Raw genomic sequence first — 22,948 nt, forward strand, 5'->3', positions numbered from 1 at the left:
CCCAAGTTCAAGCCTCGCGCGGCCCAGGGGGCGGGCCCAGGAAGGGAAGGGGCGGGGCCTGGGCGGGGCCTGGGCGAGGGGGCGCGGTCTCCGCTCTTCCACCTTCCCCGCGGTCAGGAGCGCCGCCGCGTCCTCTCAGCCTCGCGCTCCGCCCGCTGCCTCCGCCGCCGCAGCCCGGCCCACGAGCGCAGCGCCGGGGCACCGGCCCCGCATCCGACCCATCCTTCGGGCCGCGGGCCGGCTGCAGCCGGCATGGGAGGCCACTAACGACGGGCACCCCTTCCCTCTGGCACCTCCCCGGGCCACTGGCCACTGGACTCCGGCCAGCGAGCCTCGGGCACCTCTGGCCCCCGGTCCGGCGCCTGGCACGGCCCTCCGCTCTGCCCCTCCGGCTCTGAGCATCGCGTCCCCGCCCCCCCGCCCGCGCCCGGGACACCTGGGTCCCCCGGCGGCCCCGAGAAGAGGGGCGGGTGGGGGGGCATGAAGCCGCTGGAGAAATTTCTGAAGAAGCAGACGTCGCAGCTGGCGGGGCGAACGGTGGCGGGAGGTCCCGGCGGGGGCCCGGGGAGCTGCGGTGGGCCCGGCGGGGGTGGGGGACCTGGCGGGGGCGGCGGTTCAGCCGGGGGACCGCGGCCGCTGCAGCGGCGTCAGAGCGTATCTCGCCTGCTGCTCCCCGCTTTCCTGCGGGAGCCCCCCGCTGAGCCGGGGCTGGAGCCGCCCCCAGAGGAGGAAGGTGGAGAGCCGGCGGGGGTCACGGAGGAGCTCGGCGGCAGCGGGGGACCCTGTTGGCTGCAGTTAGAGGAGGTGCCGGGGCCCGGGCCGCTCGGGGGAGGGGGGCCGCTGCGGTCCCCTTCCTCGTACTCCTCCGACGAACTGTCCCCGGGCGAGCCCCTGGCTTCCCCACCCTGGGCCCCCCTGGGCGCCCCGAGCGGCCGGAGCATCTCCTGAACCGGGTTCTGCAGCGGCTGGCCGGAGGGGCCACCAGGGACAGCGCCGCCTCAGGTAAGGAAGGAGTCGGCTGGCTCATCCAGCCCAGAGCAGGGGGTTGCCACCTGGTTCCTCGCCCTCGCCCTTGCAGCACGGGCTGGCGCTCTGCTGGAGCCCGGGTGTGCGGTTGAGTGGTCGGCCGAAGTGGGGTAGGGGCTCATCGGAGGAACAGAGTGGCAGGACCACCTGGCTCCCGGTAGCAGCCTCACCCACAGCTGGAGAAGAAGCTGAACCTCTGTCTTCCCTTAAGCCACCCTCCCTTTCCCCTGGACGTTTTACCCACAGACTCTTGGGTCTCTGATGTTGTTCACCTCCTCCTGGGGCCCAAAATTAGGGCCTGACACACTAAGATGGAAGCTGCCCAGAGCAGCCGTGCTCCCCTCCCCCCACCGAGGTGCCCAAGCCTGAAAGACCTTCCAGGAGTCCCCCCTTTCGGTTTAGAAGCCCAGAGCGGAGGGCTGGCCCAACCAGTGGGGCAGTGCCAGACCGGCACAGGGCCTGAGCTGGGTTTGGGGTTCCGGCAAAGGGATGCATTGTCCTTAGCCGCTTGGGAGTGGAGGGAGGTGTTCCAGTTGGGGGCTGACTCAGAGATGTTGTTGGGGGAGAGATGACTGGGCAGACACCAGGGCCCTGTGGTGACCAGGGGGGTCTGGGCCTTTCCAACCCCCACCCTTCCCCTGGCAGGCCTCAGCACACCGCCTCTTTCAAAAAATAATAACCACACCCTGAGAGGCTTATTCCCTAAATGATGATGCTATTGCACCACTCCCCACCAGCACCCCTCCTAAGGGGACTTTGAGGAAACTGAGGCCCCAAATTGCTGGGTAGTCGCTAAAGTAAAAGACCTGTGGGTCTTTAGGCCTAGCTCTTGGCCTTTTGCTAAGCCCAGCAGGGTCTGGGGATTGGGGACCCTGGTTGAGCATTTCAAGATGGGGGTTCCCCACTGTGCTCTCAGAGCTCTGCAGGGAGCCCTAGCCTAGGTGTGTGGGAGAAGGCTCCAGTCCCCTCGATTTTTCTCAAGACCCGGGCCCTCTCTCCTTTGGCTCAGACTGTAGCTGCCCTGGGGAGCTGACACCTTTTGGATTTAATTAGAAAAATATCAAACACATACAGCTCTTCTAACCATAACTTCCCGCCTACGCTACACACCCTGTGTCTCTATGACACATTCCCTGGGGAGGCTGTGCATTGGACCAGAGCCTGCCTTGGAGGAGACCGACGCCAAACTGTAGCCCCCACAGCAGCTTCTCCCCCATTCTGCCCTGTGCTCTTCTTCCTTCGCTCTGATTTCGTTCACCAGTGGGATAAAGAGTATAGGATGGGCGTCAGGCATCTCTAGTCCTAGTCCCTCATCCCTGGAGCTGGGCATCGGAGTTGGGGGAGCACTCTCATTTTAAGAACATAGCAGGGTAGCTGGACAGAGAGGTAAAGGGAGAAACTTTTATTGGTGCCTGGGTGCCACAGGCTCTGCCCAGTCTTTCCTGGGGAAGGACTCCTGAATTGACTGTCACCTGTATTATCTGGCCTGGCAGGCTCAATTCCCAGAGTAACTGGTTTGGGAAACAACCCCAAACCAGTCCCAGAATGAATGAGAATCAGTTTAACCTGCCGCTCTGATATTCTCCAATACACCCAATGTGCTTAAGCCATCTCGGTTCCCTCCCAGGGTGTGTGGGAGGAGAGGAGTGACAGACGGTACCCCAAACTAGCCAGTCTCTCAAAAGTCTAAGCAGCCCCATTGGACCCCTGGTTCTACCCAGGCAGTCTGCCTCGGGCATGTCGAGAACAGATCAAAGATTCAGGAGTGTGGGTTCTTAGCCCAGCTCCAGGCAAGTCCCTCCCAGCCCCGGGCCTCAGTTTCTTCTCATTTGTGAAGTGAAAGAGTCGAAGTAGAGGATCCGGTGTTGGTACTCCTCCTCCACCTTCCTGGCTAGAATTGGAGGCCAGGGATGGTGAGCCAAGGGCCCACAGAAGCCTTGGTTTTTGTCTTGAGGCAGTGCCTGGGGACCTGGCCCTAACCTGTCCGGGTAAGGACACCTGGCTCCCTCCCTGCGCCCAGCCTGTTTGTGTGTGCCAGGCTGCCCTGCCCCACCCCAGGGCTGGATGCAAGTCAGGGCGACCTTGTACCTGGCTGACTGGCTGAGCCAGGCCCAGATGGGGGTGTGGAGGGGAAAGAAGTGGTGGGAGGAGCCACTCCCCTCCACCCTTCCATCATTAACCCGACGATCTCTGAGCATCTAGAGGACACAGGGTTTTTCTCTTTAAAGGCTTTAGGATCAAAGAAATGGCAGTTGCTCCATCTCCCTTTTAATCCGGCTGGTTCTCACCTGCCTAGTTGGAACTCAAAGCTGTTAGGTAGGGAGTGGGGAGGGGAGGAGGGACACACACACACACACACACACACACACACCACACACACACCCTGCTGACCCTGACCTCTGTGTTTGGAAGTTGTCTCTGTCTAGAGACCTCTTTTCAGGGGGCTGATCTCAAGCTTGGTGTATTATCTGACCAGCTCCCCATACACACTGACGAGAAGTGGGCGTGGCCATCCAAGGGTGTCCCCTCCTTCCCTCCAGCTGCCTTGGCAGCTGCCAACCCCACCCCTGCAGCGGCTGCCCAGAACCTTCACACACACGTGTGTGAGTGTGTGTGTGCAGAGCATGATGGGGCAGGTGGCTGGGGCTCCAGTCTGGCTAAGGAGAACTCGCCCTTGGAGGCAAGAGAGTGGGGTGGGGAGTGTCCGGTTGGATCCTGGAAGTGCCCCTCTGACATCAGTGGTGCCGAATGATCTCTACAGATATCCTGCTGGATGACATCGTCCTCACCCATTCTCTCTTCCTCCCCACGGAGAAATTCCTGCAGGAGCTACACCAGTAATATCCTTTTGTGGAGCTTGCAAAAGGGGAGGTCAGGAGGGAGCCGCTCCCACGAGCCCACATGTGATGTCACGGCCTAAGCTCTCCCTTACAAAACACCCTTGGGTTTCAGCCCCAGTTTTTCTGTCCACCAGCTGTGTGACCTTGAGCAGGTCGCCTAACCTCCCAGGGCCTCCGTTTTCTCTTCTATCAAATGAGGGTAAATAGCATCTGCTCTGCCTACCGGGCTGCTGTGGAGATAGATCTGATCACAGATGTGGGAGCGCTTTGGAGATTGCAAAGCCCTGTACAAACCTAAGGTGTTATTATTCCATTAAGAGTGCCTCTCTCCTTGCTGAATTGTTGCTCTAAACATCTGGTTGCCCAGTGAGTTATTACAGGGTCCGATGTAAACATCGGGCCGTGGCTGTGCTTCTGTAGGGTCTACTAGAGACGAGCCACTGGCTGGGCTCTTCAGAGGGTCTCATGTAAGCATAGGGCCTCTCACTGAGTTATTTTAGGACCTAATTGCAAATGTCAGGCTGCTGAGTAGAATATCATAGGTTCTCTTAGAAACACCGGGCCTTACTTACAGGTGTGGTCAGGTTTGTGGTGAGCACCATGACCTTTATCAGCCTGCTGTGAGCTCCGGGCGTGGGCTGGTGGAGGTTGGGTTGGTCCAGACAGGGTATCCTCAAGTGAAATTCAGAGGTGGGAGCTGGATGTGGTCACGTGGGTGCCATTCCTATCTACTCTGGGCTGGGGCATGAAGGGGTCTTGGTTACAGGGACCCCTGGATCTCCTTCCTCCCTGGCCCCAAACCTAGAGAATATTTGGGGTGGTTTAGCCTCTCATCTCCCTTCCCACTTTCCTCAGGTCTGCCTGCCCGGGGTTTTTCCTTAACGTGGGGGTCAGCTTTGTTTCGGCAGGAGGCAGGGAGGGCCCCGAGGGCCTGGGCCAGAAGCAGGCCTGTCTAGCCATGCTCCTTCATTTCTTGGACACCTACCAGGGGCTGCTGCAGGAGGAAGAGGGGGCCGGCCGCATCATCAAGGTGGGCCTGGGAAGAAAAGGCGGGTGAGCAGGCAATTAGCTCTGGGAGGGGGCCCCTTTGAAGGAGCCATAGTCCTCAGGCGGGTACTAGAAGGAGAAGGTGCCTGGGGGCCTCGCTTCTATGGTTCTCCTATGCTCAAAGGCATGGAGACCTTACAGAGCGATGCCCTCACTTCTCTCCTCTCCCCAGGATCTGTACCTGCTGATTATGAAGGATGAGTCCCTTTACCAGGACCTCCGAGAGGACACACTGAGGCTGCACCAGCTTGTGGAAACCGTGGAGCTAAAGTGAGAGAAATCCCCACGCTCCTCTCGTACAGGGGCTGCCTCTGGCCTTTTGGCTCCAGTGTGGTCTTATTTCAGTCCCTTTCTCTTACTGGAGAGCAGCACAAAGACTGTCTCCCAGTCACTGTTTTCCTCTCAACCGAGGATCTGTTCTTACTGACTTCACAGAGAGAGGAAGAGAGAAGGAGGGAGGGAGAGAGAAGGAAACATGAAACATCCATGTGAGAGAGAAACATCCATTGATTGCCTCCTGCATGCACCCCAACGGGGATGGAACCCAAAACCTGGACATGTGCCCTGACTGGGAATCGAACCTGCAACCTTTCGGTATATGGGATGACACTCCAACCAACTGAGTCACACTCAGCAGGGTTCCAGTCATATTTTTTTCCCCATTCCAATGGCATACTAGTGAATATTTAACAGCCAGCACTTCAGGGGGGAAAAAACAAACCCACCCTGATTTTGTAGCTTTTGCTGATTTTCATAGTATAAATTCCCTCATCATGGCTGATTTCAAGCTACCAACATGACATCACTGACTGCGAAGCTGGGAAGAGAGGTGCAGTAGAGGCCATTGTATAGTGTTCTCACCATACAAATACCATCGATGTAAATCACCGGAAGAGCATAGATAATAGTGAAATGTAGTAAGACAATTAGAATACTACTTTTTTTGGTAATAATTTGGCTGTAGGATTAGAAACACACACACACACACACACACACACTACAATTTAAAAAAAAATTTTTTTTTGAGAGAGAAACATCGATTTGTTGTTCCACTTACCTATGCATTCATTGGTTGCTTCTTATATGTGTCCTGACTGGGGATCAAACCTGCAACCTTGGCGTATTGGGACAATGTTCTAACCAACTGAACTACCCGGCCAGGGTTCACACACTATTTTTAAAGCAGCTTTATTTTAAAACCAGTGGGCAAAATTTAGCAATCTGCTTTCATGAGGCAATGTGAACTGGCTTTAGGACACCACTGCATCCATCCCTCCTTCCATCCACCCATCCGTCTGTCCATCTATCCATCCATACCTTCGGCCCTTTCCGTTTCTCTCCCCTCGATCCCCATCACCACAACCCTTATTGAGGCCTCATGATCTCTCACCTGAATTATTGCCACAGCCTCCAATCCAGGGCTTCGTTTTAATGGTCTGTTTTTTAAAATATATTTTTATTGATTTCAGAGCTTCAGGGGAGAGGGATAAAAAGATAAAAACATCAATGATGAGAGAGAATCACTGATTGGCTGCCTCCTGCATGCCCCACCGTGGGGATCAAGCCCGCAACCTGAGCATGTGCCCTGACCGGGAATCAAACAGTGACCTCCCGGTTTATAGGGTGGACGCTCAGCCACTGAGCTAATGCCGGCCGGGCTTCAGCTTATGGTCTTGTGTCTGTCTTTCCCTTCTTATAGTGACACCAGAGAGAGAGATCTTTCCACTTGACATCATGTTCCCTTTCCAAAAACATCTTAGCTCTCTATTGCCTATAAGACAAGAAAAGTTGCAATATCCTAGCACAGAATTCAACACCCTTCCCTTTCTGTCTTCTGCTAATTCTTCTCATCTCAACTCCTACATAGCCCTATGGCCACCACACTCCCTACACATCTCATCCCCTAAACTTTTGTGCTTTCCCAACTTCCTGCTGTCATTTAGATGGTCTGTTCCAGAAGGACCTCCTCCCACCCCCTTCTCTTCCTGTTGTCCTTCAAGGGCCAGGTCAAATGCCATCTTCTCAATGAAAGTTCCCCAGACCTTCCCTTTTAGGAATAGCTTTCTCCCTCCCTTAAACCAACGTAACTCTCCGTGCATATTTGTCATAGCACCTAGCACCTGCCTTGTGTTAGAAGTAGCTGTGTGCACATCTGTTTCCCTCCCAGAGTGTGAAGTTCTTGTTGGCAAAACTCAGCAAACAGCTGGTTACCTACACCTACCATGTGCCAAGCAATGTTCTAGGCCTGGACGATGGAAAACAAAACCAGTAAGAACGAATCCCAGCTCTCAAAAGCTCTCAAACTTGTAGAAGAGATAAGATACAAACATAAACAAATGTTAGCCCATTGTCCTATAGCAAAAAAAAAAAAAAAAGCAGCATGAAAAAATGACCTTTCCTGGTGGGTGGGGTGGATCAGACAAGAATTCATGGAAGAGGTGGCATTTGATTTGGGTCACTTGGACAGTTGTCCCCTGCTGGCCATTGTCCTCACTTCTGACACCTCCCACCACTCTCTGCACCTGATGCCAGTGCATCCCTGACCCAGTTCTGATATCCCTGCTTGATGTTGCCTGCCTGGTGCTCCATATGCCCGGCAGGGCTTCCTGATGCCCAGCTGTGTCCATGCCAGGATCCCAGAGGAGAGCCAGCCGCCCAACAAGCAGGTGAAGCCACTCTTCCGCCACTTCCGCCGGATAGACTCCTGTCTGCAGACCCGAGTGGCCTTCCGGGGCTCTGATGAGAGTGAGTGTGGGCATTAGGGGCGGGGCTTCCCGAGTGGCTCAGGGGGCCCAATGGGGTCTTGGTCACCCTCCATGGATTCTCCCTGGGTTAGGGGTGGGATGGAGTGGGGAACACCGGTGTCCTGGAGGGGACTATGCCAGTGCTGCCATTCTGCCCTCTGATGAAAGCCACCTTCCTGTCTCTGCCCAGTCTTCTGCCGCGTCTACATGCCTGACCACTCTTACGTGACCATACGCAGCCGCCTCTCCGCATCTGTGCAGGACATTCTGGGCTCTGTGACGGAGAAACTGCAGTACTCAGAGGAGCCTGCGGGGCGGGAGGATTCCCTCATCCTGGTAGCTGTGGCCTCTTCAGGAGGTGAGGGTCAGGAAGAACTCCGCTGGGACCCCCGGAGAGGAGAAACGCACAAGCCCAGTGCCTGGGGCGGGTAAAAACTGACTTCTCGGTCCTGGCTGCTCACTGTGGTGCTGGGACCAGCCGCGTGAGCATCTCCTGGGAGCTCATTAAAAATGCAGTATTTCAGACCCCAATTCCAGACCTGCTGAATCAGGATGTGCATTTTAACAAGATCCCCAGGCTATCAGTCTATGCACGTTTAAATTTGGGAAGCACTGGTCCAGGACACTTGGATGCTGATCTGGGCGCCTGCCTTACTCGTCTCGGGATCTCGTCCTTTAATCTCTTTGAGAACCTGAGGATGCTTTGTTTTTGAGGCTAAAGATGCAGGGTGCGCCTGCAATCCCTGGGGGCAGACAAAAAGCCTGCAAGGTAGTCATCCCCTTGTTTTCCTCTAAGACAGGAAAAAATTCCGGCTTTTCCAGTGTCACAGGGACGATAGAATGAGAGAGGCACTGTGATAGGACATTGGGAGCAAAAAAGAGGTTATAAATGCAAAAGAAGTCATTCTTTGAAAAATGTCCAATAAATAGAGCCTCCACTGGTGATACTACAAGTCCCATTAGTCTAGAACAGGGGTGGGCAAACTTTTTGACTCGAGGGCCACAATGGGTTCTTAAACTGGACCGGAGGGCCGGAATAAAAGCATGGATGGAGTGTTTGTGTGAACTAATATAAATTCAAAGTAAACATCATTACATAAAAGGGTACGGTCTTTTTTTTCTTTTTAGTTTTATTCATTTCAAACAGGCCGGATCCCGGCCCGCGGGCCGTAGTTTGCCCACGGCTGGTCTAGAATGTGTCCATGCAGGCAAGGAGTGGCTGGGTGGGATGGCGACAGTGGCCAGGATGTGTGAGGGTGCAGGTGGCCGGGCCTGAGGCAGAGCAGCTCGTTTTTCTGCAGAGAAAGTCCTTCTCCAGCCCACTGAAGACTGTGTCTTCACCACGCTGGGCATCAACAGCCACCTGTTTGCCTGCACCCGGGACAGCTACGAGGCGCTGGTAAGAAGGCCTTCACAAGGCCTGGGCTGGGAGCGATGGCTGGGAGGGGCTGGGGCAGAAACTCACAAGCCCAGCGGGGAGCCCAGCCCTGTCCCCTTGCCTGCCACCAGGTGCCCCTCCCCGAGGAAATCCAGGTCTCCCCGGGAGACACCGAGATCCACCGAGTGGAGCCTGAGGATGTTGCCAACCACCTTACGGCCTTCCACTGGGAGCTGTTCCGCTGTGTGCACGAGGTGCGACTGAGGCTGGTGCTGGGCGAGAGGCCAGGAGGGAGGAATGTGCCACATATGGGGGCCTGGAGTGAGACAGTTTCTGCGCCAAAAACCCTGGTCAGACACCGACTTGCAGCATGTCCTTGGGCCAATGCACCACCAGGACCTCGCTAAGCCTTTGTGCCCCTCATCGGAGGAAACAGCAAAGAGACAGACCCCTAGCAGGTGGCTCAGGGCCCAAGCTGCTTACCCAGAAGCTGAACCGTGGTTTATTAGTATTTTTTGAGTATTTACTATTAAAGAAATAAAACAAGGCAGCGATAATAATGTCTGTTACATGGGTTAAGTGCCTGGCATCTAGTAAGTACTCAATTCATGTTGGCTGTTTCCCCCCATCTCTGTTGCATCCTGTCCTGTCCCCAACTTTTCTATTTTCTACCCCTCCCGCCCCAACCCTCCTGCCTTTCCTTCCTCACCGTCTGGCACGGCCATCTTCCCACCCACACGCCCCGCGCCCTGGCCGCCCCTCTGCCACCACCGTGGGTGCAGCTGGAGTTCGTGGACTACGTGTTCCACGGGGAGCGCGGCCGGCGGGAGACGGCCAACCTGGAGCTGCTCCTGCAGCGCTGCAGCGAGGTCACCCACTGGGTGGCCACGGAGGTGCTGCTCTGCGAGGCCCAGGGCAAGCGCGTGCAGCTGCTCAAGAAGTTCATCAAGATCGCGGCCATGTGAGTGCGGCCGGCTGGGAGGAGGGGGATAAGGTGGGGTGGGGGGGAGCTAGCACGGAGACCTGGGGTTGAGGGTGCGAGGGGCGGTGCCAGGGCCTTCTGACCGCCCGCTGACCCCGCCTCCCAACCCCGCAGCTGCAAGCAGAACCAGGACCTGCTGTCCTTCTATGCCGTGGTCATGGGGCTGGACAACGCGGCGGTCAGCCGCCTGCGGCTCACCTGGGAGGTAATGCGACCTCTTCCCTCTCCTCCCCTCCCCCCTGCACTGGCCCACCTGGGGATCTTGGCCGCCAGCCTGTCTTGACATCCTGGGCTCACCTCCATGGGAAGGAGGCGCCCACACAGCCCTAGGGTACACCGCTCTGTTAATGGACCCTGTCCTTGTGCAGATGAGTAACTGACGCCCGCCTGAGTGGGAGGGCAGGCACCGGCCAGGCGGCACACGGGGCTGTCTGATGGGAGCCAGCACTCAGTGAGGCCCCCTGGTGCATGGCAGAGGCCTCCGTTTCCCCAGAATAATTCATGTCTCTGGGCTGCTTCCAGCCAAGGGGGCCTCCACTTCCCCACCCGCCGGCTGCCCGGCCCCTGCAAGACACAGGCCCTCTCCCCGCTCACACCTGGGGATCCCATGAACCTCAAGGAGCTCCACTCTGACACCCCTTCTTCCTTCAAACTCCCCAGAAGCTGCCAGGGAAATTCAAGAACTTGTTCCGCAAATTCGAGAACCTGACAGTGAGTGGGTTTGGCTCTTTTATCTGCCCTCGGACTTGTACCCCAGAGACTCTCTGTTCCCATAAACCTTCTCCCTCAAGCTCCCCTTTCAAGGCTTTTAGTGCCTAGGATCCCCCTTCCCTTCCCACCATGTTGGGGGATTGCTCCCCTATTTTCCCTGGAAAAGACTTCCCTAGCACACCCCTACCTGATTGGAGACCTTCCCCAGCGCCCCCCAGCGACACCCCCCTTCACACCCCTCTCTGCTAGGGCAGGGGGATGAGGGAGGAAATGGGGGTGTCTTTGGGGTACCCTGGGCCTATCTGTCCCTTTATCCCTCTTCTGCGGAATGCCAGGACCCCTGCAGGAACCACAAAAGCTACCGAGACGTGATCTCCAAGATGAAACCTCCTGTGATCCCTTTTGTGCCTCTGATCCTCAAAGGTGAGCGTTGTTCCCAAATGAGGCTCCTCTGTCCCCCTGCTTCACGCCCCAGTTCTGCCTCTCAGTCCCCGCCCAGCTGAGTGCCCAGAGGAGAGGAGCCCCCCAAGATTGAGTGGCTTCCAGGGAAGGGGCAGTGCCCTTTGAACCTCCTCTTCCTCACTTGTTTCTCTCTCCATCCCCTAGACCTGACTTTCCTGCACGAGGGGAGTAAGACCCTGGTGGATGGTTTGGTGAATATCGAGAAACTGGTAGGTGGCACTGCCAACCCCAGTCCCTCCCCCGCTCCTGGCACCCCCTAGAGACAGCAGCCTTTCTCCCTGGTGCCCAGCTTGCCTGACAGACTCCGACTGTCTTCCTGGTGGCATCGCTGTGGCAACCCGCCCACGGGTGGGGTGGCAGAGCTGACAGGCAGGCAGCTCAGGGGGAGGGGCAACTCTACCTCCCCCTCATCTGGCACCCGGTGACACCCACTTCTCTGGTGCTTCGAGACCCTCCAGAATTGGGGACCGGAGGGAGCAAAACCCACAGAGTTGGAGATCAGAGGAAGGGGAACGTGAGGGGGGGAGCGTCTGTCTGTGACCGTCTCAGGGCTCATTCCTTGTCATCCCCCAGCATTCAGTGGCTGAAAAAGTGAGGACGGTCCGCAAATACCGGAGCCGGCCCCTTTGTGAGTACCCAGGGTCCTGAGAGCCTTACAGGGGGAGTGTTTACTGAGAGGGAGGGTTCTGGGGAGAAATGTTTATTTCCTTAAATTCGTCAGTTCTCCATGCTCTCCTGGGCCTCCCCAGGGGCCCTCCTGCTCCACACCCGTCCCAGCCTGCACCCTTGTCCTCTGGCCAGTGTGTGTGTGTGTGTGTGTGTGTGTGTGTGTGTGTGTGTGTGTAGAGCAGCGGTTCTCAACCTGTGGGTCGCCAACCTGTGGGTCGTGACCCCTTTGGGGGTCGAACGACCCTTTCCCAGGGGTTGCCTAAGACCATCGGAAAACACATATATAATTACATATTGTTTTTGTGATTAATCACTATGCTTTAATTATGTTCAATTTGTAACAATGAAAATACATCCTGCATTTCAGATATTTACATGACGATTTGTAACAGTAGCAAAATTACAGTTATGAAGTAGCAACGAAAATAATTTTATGGTTGGGGGTCACCACAACAGGAGGAACTGTATTAAAGGGTCGCGGCATTAGGAAGGTTGAGAACCACTGGTGTAGAGGAAGAAGGGAGTCTAGCAGCCTAATGAGCTCTCTCCTTACCCTCCAGGCCTGGATATGGAGGCATCCCCCCATCACCTGCAGACCAAGGCCTACGTGCGCCAGTTCCAGGTCATCGACAACCAGAACCTCCTCTTCGAGCTTTCCTACAAGCTGGAGGCGAATAGTCAGTGAGAACAGAGGTTTCAGTCAGCCCCACAGGGTCCTCGGGCACCTGCCACTCAAGCACTTTGCACCGTGTCCCAACCCACCTCCGACATCTTTCCCCTGGAGCAACTTCCGGCCCCACCACGGGGGAGAGATTCGGATGGACTTACTCTGGGACTCATAAGCCTGTTTATCCTGCTGAAGTCCTCTGCCCCCTTTCTCCTTCAAGCCCAGACCACACTCTGCTGGCCCCTGCCCTCCCAGGGAAAAGGGGCACAGAGCTCTTTCCTCTGCCCGCTCCCATCGAGGTCTATTCCCGAGTAGAGTTCCCAACCTCCTCTTCCCACGCAGCAAGGAAAGTGGCCCACCCTCTGGTCCCTCATTGGGGGAGGCCTGGCAGCCTTCCTCTCCACCCCCTGTTCCCGTTCCCCCGGGTCAGGGCTGGGATCCCTGGCTGCACCCTCTGAGTATTATGTTGCCCTCGTGTCTGTGTGCGTGTGGGCGTGTGTGTATGTGTGCCCCCCTTCAAGGAGCAGAAGTGCACCTGGTCATTGAGGCAGGGTGTTGTGTGTGCTAGGGGAGTGAGGGGGGAAGGTTCTTCTGTTTGGTGCTACCCTTGTCTACTCTGCCCCTGGGTCAGTGCATTGTGGGTGCTTTCCCCACGCCCACACTCCCTGCTCAGTTACTCCTGCTGCCCTGCACTCCGGGGTTTGTGGGCGAAGCTGCTGGTGAGGACAGGGAGCAGCGGCAGGTGGGAGGGGTTACCCACCAGCCCTCGGGAACCCCCACCCCCACCCCAGCCAGGCCTCCTGAAGGTCCCTGGGTGGGCTCCACTGAGAGGATAAAAGATGCTCAGGGAAACACAGGCCTACGCTGCCTCTAGGACCCGCCTTCTGTGTTCCAGGGGGATGTGGTGAGGTGGTAGCAGGAGTTAGGGGTACCTGCCGCCCACACTCCTGCTTCTGGGGTGTCTCACTGCTAAGGAGGGAGTCGTCACCCCCCTTCTGGTTCTGCGTCTGACACTAAGAACATGATCTATCCTTTGCCCTGTCCTCACTCCCTCTTGGTCCTCCCCGTCAAGCTGGGGTGGGGTGGGTCCCTGTCCCTGGGGGCAGGCAGACCCCCAAAGTGGGGGAAGGAATGGCGGAGACTGTAAAGGCAGACTGGACTCTAGCGATGCCTTTATTGCCTCTGTCTCCCCTCCTGCTCCCATCACGGGCCTCCCGGGCTGAGGGTGCAGGGGCTCCTGGCAGCTAGTGGGTGAGATTGCCAGGCGCAGCCTCACCCTCCTTTCTGGCACCACCTCTTTCCCTTCTGAAGAGGCAGCAGCAGCAGCAGCAGCAGCTGCTGCTCCTGCTCTGAGGATGTATATATTTTTTACCCAAAGCTCTGGAATTGTAATTTTATTTTTTAAAACTCAAAAGAGGGAAAGAGCCTTGTATCATATGTAAACAGTGTACCATAGGTTATGTTGTACAGTCCCTTTTATACAGTGGCCTGTCTTGTTCCTGCGGCAAAAAATGTCTCTGGATTCCCGCCCCCACCGCCACAGCTGATGCAGCCCCTGCGTCCCACCCCCTCCCCTCTTCCCTCTGTCCCTTAAAGACAGGGACCAAGGCCCTCCTCCTGCTCCCTGCCTCCTCCCTGCAGCTGCTGATGCACCCCCTTTCCCTCTTCTCCCTGTAGCCCCCCTCCCTCCCTCTCGACCCCTCTCAGCAGCCTTCTCACTCCAGCTCCCACACCCTCCTCCACCACTGGGCCCACTGGGCCGGTGTTGGCTGCTGCCCTCCCCTAGCCTTGCCGCCTGCCCTGCTGCTTCCCCGGGGCCTCCAGACCTCTCCCCCTGCCCACAGCTTTAACAGAGGGAACCGTGTGTGCCGTACAGGCTCAGTTGGCATTGCAGAAACTGCTGGGTGGGAAAAAAAGCGGATAAAGTCTTATGAATCAACCCTCCTGCTGTTCTCCATTCTGTTTCTTCGAGGCCGAGGGAGGTGAGAGGGGACCGCCTCTCAGTGTGCTGGGCTCCACAGCAAGAAGGTTCTGGAATGACTTTGAAAATGTGGGTGAGAGCCCTAGCCAGTTTGGCTCCGTGGATAGAGCTTTGGCCCATGGACTAAGAGGTCCTGGGTTCAGTTCTAGTCAAGGGCACGTACCTTGGTTGCAGGCTCGAGCCCCAGCCTTGGTCGGAGCAGGTGTGGGAGGCAACCAATCGATGTCTCTCTCTCACGTCAATGCTCCTCTCTCTGTCTCTCCCCCTTCCCTTCCACTCTCTCTAAAAATCAATGGAAAAATATCCTCGGTGAGGATGAATGAAAATGTGGATGGGAGGAAAAGGTGCCAAACTCCTAAGACATGTCACATTGTGCCTGGCGCTTGGAAGAGTGAAGGTTTTAGCTCTTCCATGTTCCAGGCGCCATAGATACCTGATTCTGTTGGATTCTAACACTGTAAGGAGGAAGGTGGAGGCTGGGCAGTCCTAACCTGAGGTCCATGTTACAGGGCAAGTGAGAGGGCAGACCTGGGCCTCTAACCCAGAACTCTCCCCTGCAGACAGCATGCACTAGTCACACAACCAGTACTTACCAGTTATGTTAAGGCACGGGCAGCTAGAACCTACGCTCCAGGAGATATCGTATATGCAAACAGCTGCACTGGAGCCCTTGACCTTCCCTCGTCCTACATGTTATTTTCTTGATCTTCTGGATGTCAGAAAATGCTCCTCTCATCCACCCAGGTTCTCCAGACAAGAAAGAATATAGGACTCACCCTGAATGGCTTTCTCTCAAGCCTCATTCACCTCGTTGGCCAGTCCCAGAATATATGCCGGATTGGTCCGCTATTACCATGACTATGACTTCTCTATCACCACTTAGTCCAAACCACGTTCATGGCTTCCCAGGACGACTGCACTAGCCTCCTCCTGCGCTCTCAGCTTCCTCTCTCCACCCCTCGCCTAACCCCACCAGCTAGTTCTCCACGCTGCAGCCAGGGTGCGCGTTTAAAAACCTAAATCAGATCATGTATGGCTAAGATGAAAAAGAGAAGCATGCCAAGTGTCAGTGAAGATGTGGAGGGTGGAGGGTGGAGCAGCTGGGACTTTTAGATACTGCTGGTGGGATTCAAAGTGGCACAACCACGTTAGAAAATTGTCTGGCAGTATCTACTAAAACTAAATGCATCTCAACTCTGACCTAGAGAAATCCAAGAGAAATTAGTGCTTCTGTCCACCAAAAGACATGTACACCAATGATCATAGTGGTTTTATTCATGATAAATTGGAAAAAACCAAGTGTCCTTCAACAGGTGAATGATTGAACGGAAAAGCCAGTTGTGAGATAGAATATATATATATTTAGAGAGAGTGGAAGGGAGGGGGAGAGACACAGAGAGAGAGAAGCATCGATGTGAGAGAGACACATTGATTGGTTGCCTCCCACATGGGTCTGACCAGGGCTGGAAATTGACTGTGGCTGGGGATTGAGCCTGCAACCGAGGTATGTGCCCTTGACCAGAATTGAACCTGAGACCCTTCAGTCTCAGGCTGACACTCTATCCATTGAGCCAAACAAGCTAGTGCTTGGTATATTCTTACAATGGAATACTACATGGCAATAAAAAGGAACAAAGGATTACTATCTGCACGAATGAATCTCATAGACATAATATTGAGTGAAAGGAGCCAGACACATAAGACTACATGCTGTGTTAGTCCATTTAAGAGAAGTTCAAGATTGGGCAGAATTAATCTATGCAGATAGAAGTAAAAATAATGGTTATTCGATGGGGTGGGAGAGAGCATTGGCTGGGAAGGGCATGGAGAAGCCCTCTGTGGGGATAGAAATGTTCTGTATTTTGACCTGGGGGTGGAACACGCGAGCGTATGTGTGTGTGTGTGTGTGTGTGTGTGTGTGTGTTCATTGAGTTGTTCATGTGAGATTTATACATTTCACTGTAGTTATTTTATACCTCAACTGAAACAATTCGGATCATATTACCCATTTCTGATAATCCTTAGATTAAAAATCAAAATCTCCTGCCCATCTGCTACCCCCTGTCCCTTCACTCACTCCACTCCAGCCACACTGACTGCCTTACTGTTCCTAAAACACATGACATTCATTCTTGTCTCAGGGATTTTACCTTTGCCCTTCCCTGAGCCTTTCCTGGCCACTCTGATCCCACCCCCTCTCAGCCATTACTCTCTGCCCGCTTAGCCTCCTGTGTTTTCTTCAAGGCACTATCGCTTCCTGACGTCATATACACTTCTTTGTGTATTTGCTTCGTGGTCGCTCCTCCACCAGAACGTCAGCTCCATGAGTCTGACATTCAGTCACTATTCAGTACCCAGAACAGTACCTGGCACAGAGAAGACACTCAATACATATTTGCTGAATGAATAAATTAGCTTGGTTGAAATAGGAGCCATAAAACACAAGATGATAAGCGCTCTGGGGATTAAGCCAAGGATATTCACTACTGGTCTGAGGATGGTGGTGGGGCGCAATCAGAGAAAAAATGTTGGAAGAGATGACCCGGGTCTTGAAGCAGCATAGGATTCGATGGCCGAAGTGTGGAAGTGGGAATCAGGAGGGCAGAGAAAGTGGCGTGGGTTATTCCTCTCATCCCATCTCAGCTGTCATCAGACCCAACAACACCTTTCAGGGTGCTGATAAAAGTTGACATTTGGAGGAAAGTCCTTGGCCACTCACTGTGCTGGGCATTACATGCATTCTCTCATTCAATCTTCTCAACAAACCCAGGAGGTTGGCTCTCTCCGCTCTATTTTCCAGATGAGAATTAAGGTCTGGAGAGGTTTCTCATCAGAGGCACAGAGAGGCTAAGTCCCTAGCCCTGAGTTTCACGGTGAGTAGGGATTTGAACCTAGTTATTCTGACTCCGGAGCCACAGTTTAAGCTCCGCACAATCCTGGGATCTTGGATAGCTGAGAAACGCCCTCCTTGTGCTCACCAGGCTGCAGTGGCCACCTGACTATAGCTGAGGGGACTGTCCTTTCTGGTCCCTTTCCTACCTGTGTTCTGCTTCCTTGTGGGGGAGAGTGGCCAAGAGACTCACTAGGTGGTCCAAGGGTTCTGTGGGCTGGGTGGGGGAGAGAATGAGCTTATTAAGTAGCATTGCACCTTCTAGGCTGGTCTAGCAATGGTGACAATAATTTGGAGCGGTCAGGAGACCAGTGTAAGAAGATGCCTGCCCTCCTGATCAGGTAGGTGTTAAGGTAAAGAAGAGTGAAGAATTTAAGCAATACCCTTTGAGCCCACTAGGTGTCGCCACCAAGACTACTTTCTCACCAGGCTTGGGAACAGGGAGGAGGCGTGGGACAGGGGGAGTGGGCTAGAGAGCATTTCTTGGGGATCTCTTCTCTCTGAAAGAGTCTATCCCCAAAGATGAGAAATAAATTTGACCAGAATAACTTGTATCATTTGTTCTCTCCATCTCTACGGGCTCTTTGCCATTAGCATTTAAACCCTCTCAAGTCTCTCTTTGTAAAAACATGTTCCTTGACCCACCATGCCTGCTCTAGTTACTGTGCCCTCTCTCACTTTAGTTCATGGCCAAACTTCTTCAAAGGCTTGACTCCACTTATTGTCTCCACTTCCTCATCTCCCATTCATTCCTTTTTTATTTTGTCTTGTTTCCCCAACTTTTCATCATGGAAAATTTCAAACATAGAAATGTTGAAAGATTCGTACAATGAATACTCTTAAACCTTTCTAGGTTCTATAATTAACATTTTGCTTTTGTTCTCCGTGTGTGTCTCTCTTTCTGCATGCACACACACACACACACACACACACACACACACACTTTTTATTTTACTAAGCTATTTGAAAGTAAGTTGTTTCAGCTGGAATCTCCCAAGAATGACATTCTTCTACACACCCACCATTCCATTGTCATACCTTAAGAAAATCAATATATTTCTATGAAATCTAATTTCCAGTCTATATTTATTTTCCCCAGGTCGTCTCAAAAATATCTTTAAAAAACGTTTAAAAAAGCCCTTCCTGGTCCAATCTAGTTCCATGTATTGCATTTGGTTGTTATATCGCTTTACTCTCTTTTAATCTAGAATAGTTCATTTTCTTTTTTAAATTTTTTTAAAAATTTATTGAGAAGGGAGAGAGAGAGAGAGAGAGAGAGAGAGAGAGACAGAGAGATCTGTTGCTCCACCCATTTATGCACTTATTGGTTGACTCTTATGTGTGCCCTGACTGGGGATCGAACCTGAAACCATGGCACATCAGGATGATGTGCCAACCAACTGAGCCAGTGCTGGACTAGTCACATTTTAATTGTTCAGTAGCCACAAGTGGCTAGCAGCTCCCAGTTGGACAACATAGTTCTAGTGGTTTTCTGGAGCATTAATATTCTAGCAGGGGTCCTCAAACTACGGCCCGCGGGCCACATGCAAATACAAATATTGTATTTGTTCCCATTTTGTTTTTTTACTTCAAAATAAGATATGTGCAGTGTGCATAGGAATTTGTTCATAGTTTTTTTTAAAACTATAGTCCGGCCCTCCAACAGTCTGAGGGACAGTGAACTGGCCCCCTGTTTAAAAAGTTTGAGGACCCCTGTCTAGAGAATAATACTTTATAGGTGATGTCAATAGCCAGAGGTTGGCCTATATTAGTGATGTCTGAGTTTGACTCCTGGATAGGGGGCTACTACCAGATCTCTCCATTAAAAATATACTTTTTTTTCTTTGCAGTTGTATCTGGTAATTTTTGCATCTTGAAAATATAGGGTGTCCCCATAAATGTATACACGCACTTCAAATAGTTATAAAGGCAGTGCTTATTAAAGTACATTTCATTTTCAAAATTGAGCTATCAACTGTCAAAGTGTGTGTACATTTTGGGGAGGATACCCTGTATACTGTGTATCCCAATCATTCACTCTTTGTAAAACATTATTTTTAAATGTGTTGTGTAATATTTTGATCATACAAAAAGTTTCAAGACTAACATAATGAAGACCTGTTTCTCCACCACTTAACTTAAGAAATGAAACATGACCCTACAGCTGAGGCCCCTGGTACCTGTCCTTGATCACATCTTCTTCGTTTCTCCCCAGAGGCAACCACTTTCCTGACTGTGGTATCATTTCCATGCATTTTTGTGAACTTTTACTACATATATATACATCTCAAAACAATATAGTGTTTTGCATATTTTTGGGTAACAGTTTTATTGAAATATAATTCACATACCATGTAAGTCACCTGGTTAAAGTATACAGGTCAATGACTTTTAGTCTATTCACACAGTTTGCAATCATCACCACATTCAATTTTTGAATATTTTCATCACCCCAAAAGAAACGCACTGTGCAAGAATGTTCATAGTAGCATTATTCAAAATAGCCAGAAAGTAGAACAACTCAATGTGTGTCAACTGATGAATGGAAAAACTAACATGTGGTATACCCATAAAATGGAATGTTATTTGGCCATAAAAAGGAATAAAGTACTAATACATGCTGTAACATGGATACACCTTAGAAACATTATGCCAAGTGAAAGCTGGATAAAAAAGATAACATATTGTATGATTCCATTTATATGAAATGTCCAGAATAGGCAAATCTGTAGAGACAGAGAGTGGATTGTGGTTGCGAGGGGATGGAAGGGGGGCAGAATTGGGAGAGACTGGTAATGAGTACAGGGTTTCTTTTTGGGGTGGTGGAAATGTACTAGAATTAGTAGTAATGGTTGCATAATGTTGTGACTATACTAAAAACCACCCAACTGTGCACTTTAAAGTGCTTAAGATGAGTTCATGTTATGTAGATTTTATTTACTTGACTTGTAGACATATCACTCCAATCTCTGTTTCCATCTTCACATTGTGTTCTCTCTTGTATGGGAACTTAGGGCTCACCCTAATCTAATGTGACCTAATCTCCATCTGGCATGACCTCAATTTAACTAATTACATCTGCAAAGAACTTAGTTCCAAATAAGGTCAAATTCTAAATGAATGTGAATTTTTGGAGGACATTATTCAACCCACTGCAAGATCCGAATTAAATGTTCTGACACGTGAAGTTATGACAGTGCCTAGCACACGGTAAGTACTGTGAAACAGTTACGGTCACTTCTTTGACCTAATTTCTTGCCTCTCCCATAGTTCTAGCTCTAACCACATCAAAATGCTGTTTTTGCTGGTATTTTATTTTCTTTAAAAAATGTTTTAATCCTCACCCGAGGAAATGTTTTTATTGATTTTAGAGAGAGGAAGGGAGAGGGAGCTGGAGAGAGAGAGAGAGAATGAGAGAAAGAGACATTGATCAGTTGCCTCCTGTATGTGCCCCAGCTGGGGATCTAACCCTCAACCTAGGTATGTCTTCTGACTGGGAATCAAACCTGAGACCCTTTGTCACGTGGTCCAATGCTCTAACCACTGAATATGCTGGTCAGGGCCAAAATGCTTTGTTTTTAGAATATGCCATGATTCTTGTTTCGCACATACCCTTCCTCTGCCTTGACATGTGTTCCCTCCCCTCTGCCCCTGGCCAATTCCTACTTACCCACCAGGCCTCACTTAGAAGTTACTTTCTTTAGGAAGCCCACTCCTAGCTCCCTAAATCTGGGTGAGCTGTCCCTGTATTCCACCCCAGTGGCTGCCGTTATCATAGAGTGATGTTATAGAGAATGGAAGCTTACATTAGCTGTGGTGGGTAGGGAAGACCCTCTGAAGCGGGAGCATTTGAGCTAAGGCCTGAAAAATGAGGATGAGGCAGAGTAAAGCCAACACACACACACACACACACACACACAGCCTTGAGAAACCACTTGGTTCGTTGCTGCAATAGGAAGCAGTTCTGCACAGTGTACAGTGAGCGAAGATGGAACAGAATAAAAATGAGGCTGAAGAGCTGGGAGTTTAGATTCACCATCTCCCTGGCCCAGGCACCCTGATTTCAGGCACGCAGGGCCACAGGCCTGAAAATCTTTACCTTCGCACCTACCGATCCCTATGTCTGGAATGTGGTCCTTGCCTTCTCTGATTAATAATGAAATTCGACTCATCCTTCAAAGCTGAGTTTAAAACTGTTTACGAAACCTTCTCCCATTCTTTCGCAGGAAGTAATCACTCCCTCGCCTCATGCCCCAGAGCCCATATGTCCCCATAGTACTAATCACATGCTGACTGTATTTCAGCGAGCTGTTTACATGCCAATCTGCCCCACCACGGGGAGTGCCCTGAGGCAGAGGCTGTCTCAGCCACCGCTGCAGCCTCTCCTGGTGCCTAGCTCGGAGCCTCGCCCACAGCAGGTGCTCAATGAATGTGTGACATTTACTTGACGAGTGGGTGGTGCTTAGCACTACTAATGGCAGAACAGGAGGAAAACAAAAATAATAACAACTTCTGGTTTAGCACACGTTTTCCCATTCATTACCTGATTGGAGCCTATGAAACCGTTGAGACAGGCACTATGAGCTCCGTTTTCTAGATATTAGCTGAGGTCCAAGGGCACATAGGTGGTATATAGTGGGAACTAAAGCCTACTCCTGTCTCCTTACTTCGGATTCAGAGGAGGGGGCCGGAGGGGAAAGACGATGGAGAGCATTTTGAAGATACAGGGCGTAAGGCAATGGGCTCGGCTGCAGGGGAATGGTACTTTGGTGGGTGGACTCGGGAGGGATCCCGTCGGCTGGGGTGGAGTTAGCAGCCCCAGCAGGGAGGGCACAGTATTCCTCTCCCCGCCTCAAGCAGCTGGAATAGGTTGCAGCACCATCCCCCAGCCCTGGGGCCCGGGAACCTCTGACCCTGCAAAGAGGAGCCGGGTGTTCACGGGTGTTCGGGTCAGGTGGCTAAGATGACGTTAATGCTGACATGTTAGCCGGGGGCCTGCCTCTCAGTTGCTATGACAACCGAAGCTTGACTCCTGGGGCCTTGCAAGGTTGACCGAGGCGGGGTCTTCGTTAACTCGAAATGAGGGAAGGACATTATGTGGTGTGTATGTGGATGCGCGCAGTGGAATAAAGACGAAAAAGAGGTATATTCAAGACCCTGTTTAGCTCACTGATTATCCACCTCGGAAATATTAGAATCCATCCGCGCAGTTTTAAAAAAAATCCCGATGCCTACACCGTCCCCCGGACCCGTTAATTCAACCTCTGGGAGTGCCGCTCGGGCATCACCATATATTTGTGTTCCCAGTTGATTACAATCGAAACCAAAGTTGCAACCCTTGCTCAGTGGTGGGAGGTGAAATTCTTGCGACCTTCCCAAGATGGCGGCCACCGGGCCGCTTCCGCTTCGACGTGCGCCGGCAGGAGGCGGGCTTTCCGGGGGCGCACGCGCGTAGCGTCGCTTCGCCCCGGGAGCCGAGCTCCTTTCCCCCCCGCCTCCATTTTGTTCGCGGAAGCAAAAAACAATATGATTCAATCTATTTCCGGCGACG

General features: G+C 52.5%; 1 protein-coding gene across 1 annotated transcript; it reads left to right on the forward strand.

The window, feature by feature from the left end:
* Positions 1-112: 112 nt before the first annotated feature.
* On the forward strand, positions 113-14,466 carry RAPGEFL1 (Rap guanine nucleotide exchange factor like 1). The gene is given in 16 exon segments (XM_006100814.3): positions 113-919; positions 922-1,002; positions 3,788-3,866; positions 4,761-4,896; positions 5,086-5,183; positions 7,546-7,658; positions 7,848-8,015; positions 8,959-9,056; positions 9,167-9,289; positions 9,818-9,996; positions 10,132-10,222; positions 10,678-10,728; positions 11,064-11,151; positions 11,335-11,399; positions 11,764-11,818; positions 12,420-14,466. Coding segments are annotated over 16 exon segments (1,989 nt in total). The 5' UTR covers positions 113-480; the 3' UTR covers positions 12,545-14,466.
* The last annotated feature ends 8,482 nt before the right edge of the window (positions 14,467-22,948 follow it).

Source organism: Myotis lucifugus, unplaced genomic scaffold (assembly GCF_000147115.1).
Source record: "Myotis lucifugus unplaced genomic scaffold, Myoluc2.0 scaffold_329, whole genome shotgun sequence".
Lineage (NCBI taxonomy): Eukaryota > Metazoa > Chordata > Mammalia > Chiroptera > Vespertilionidae > Myotis > Myotis lucifugus.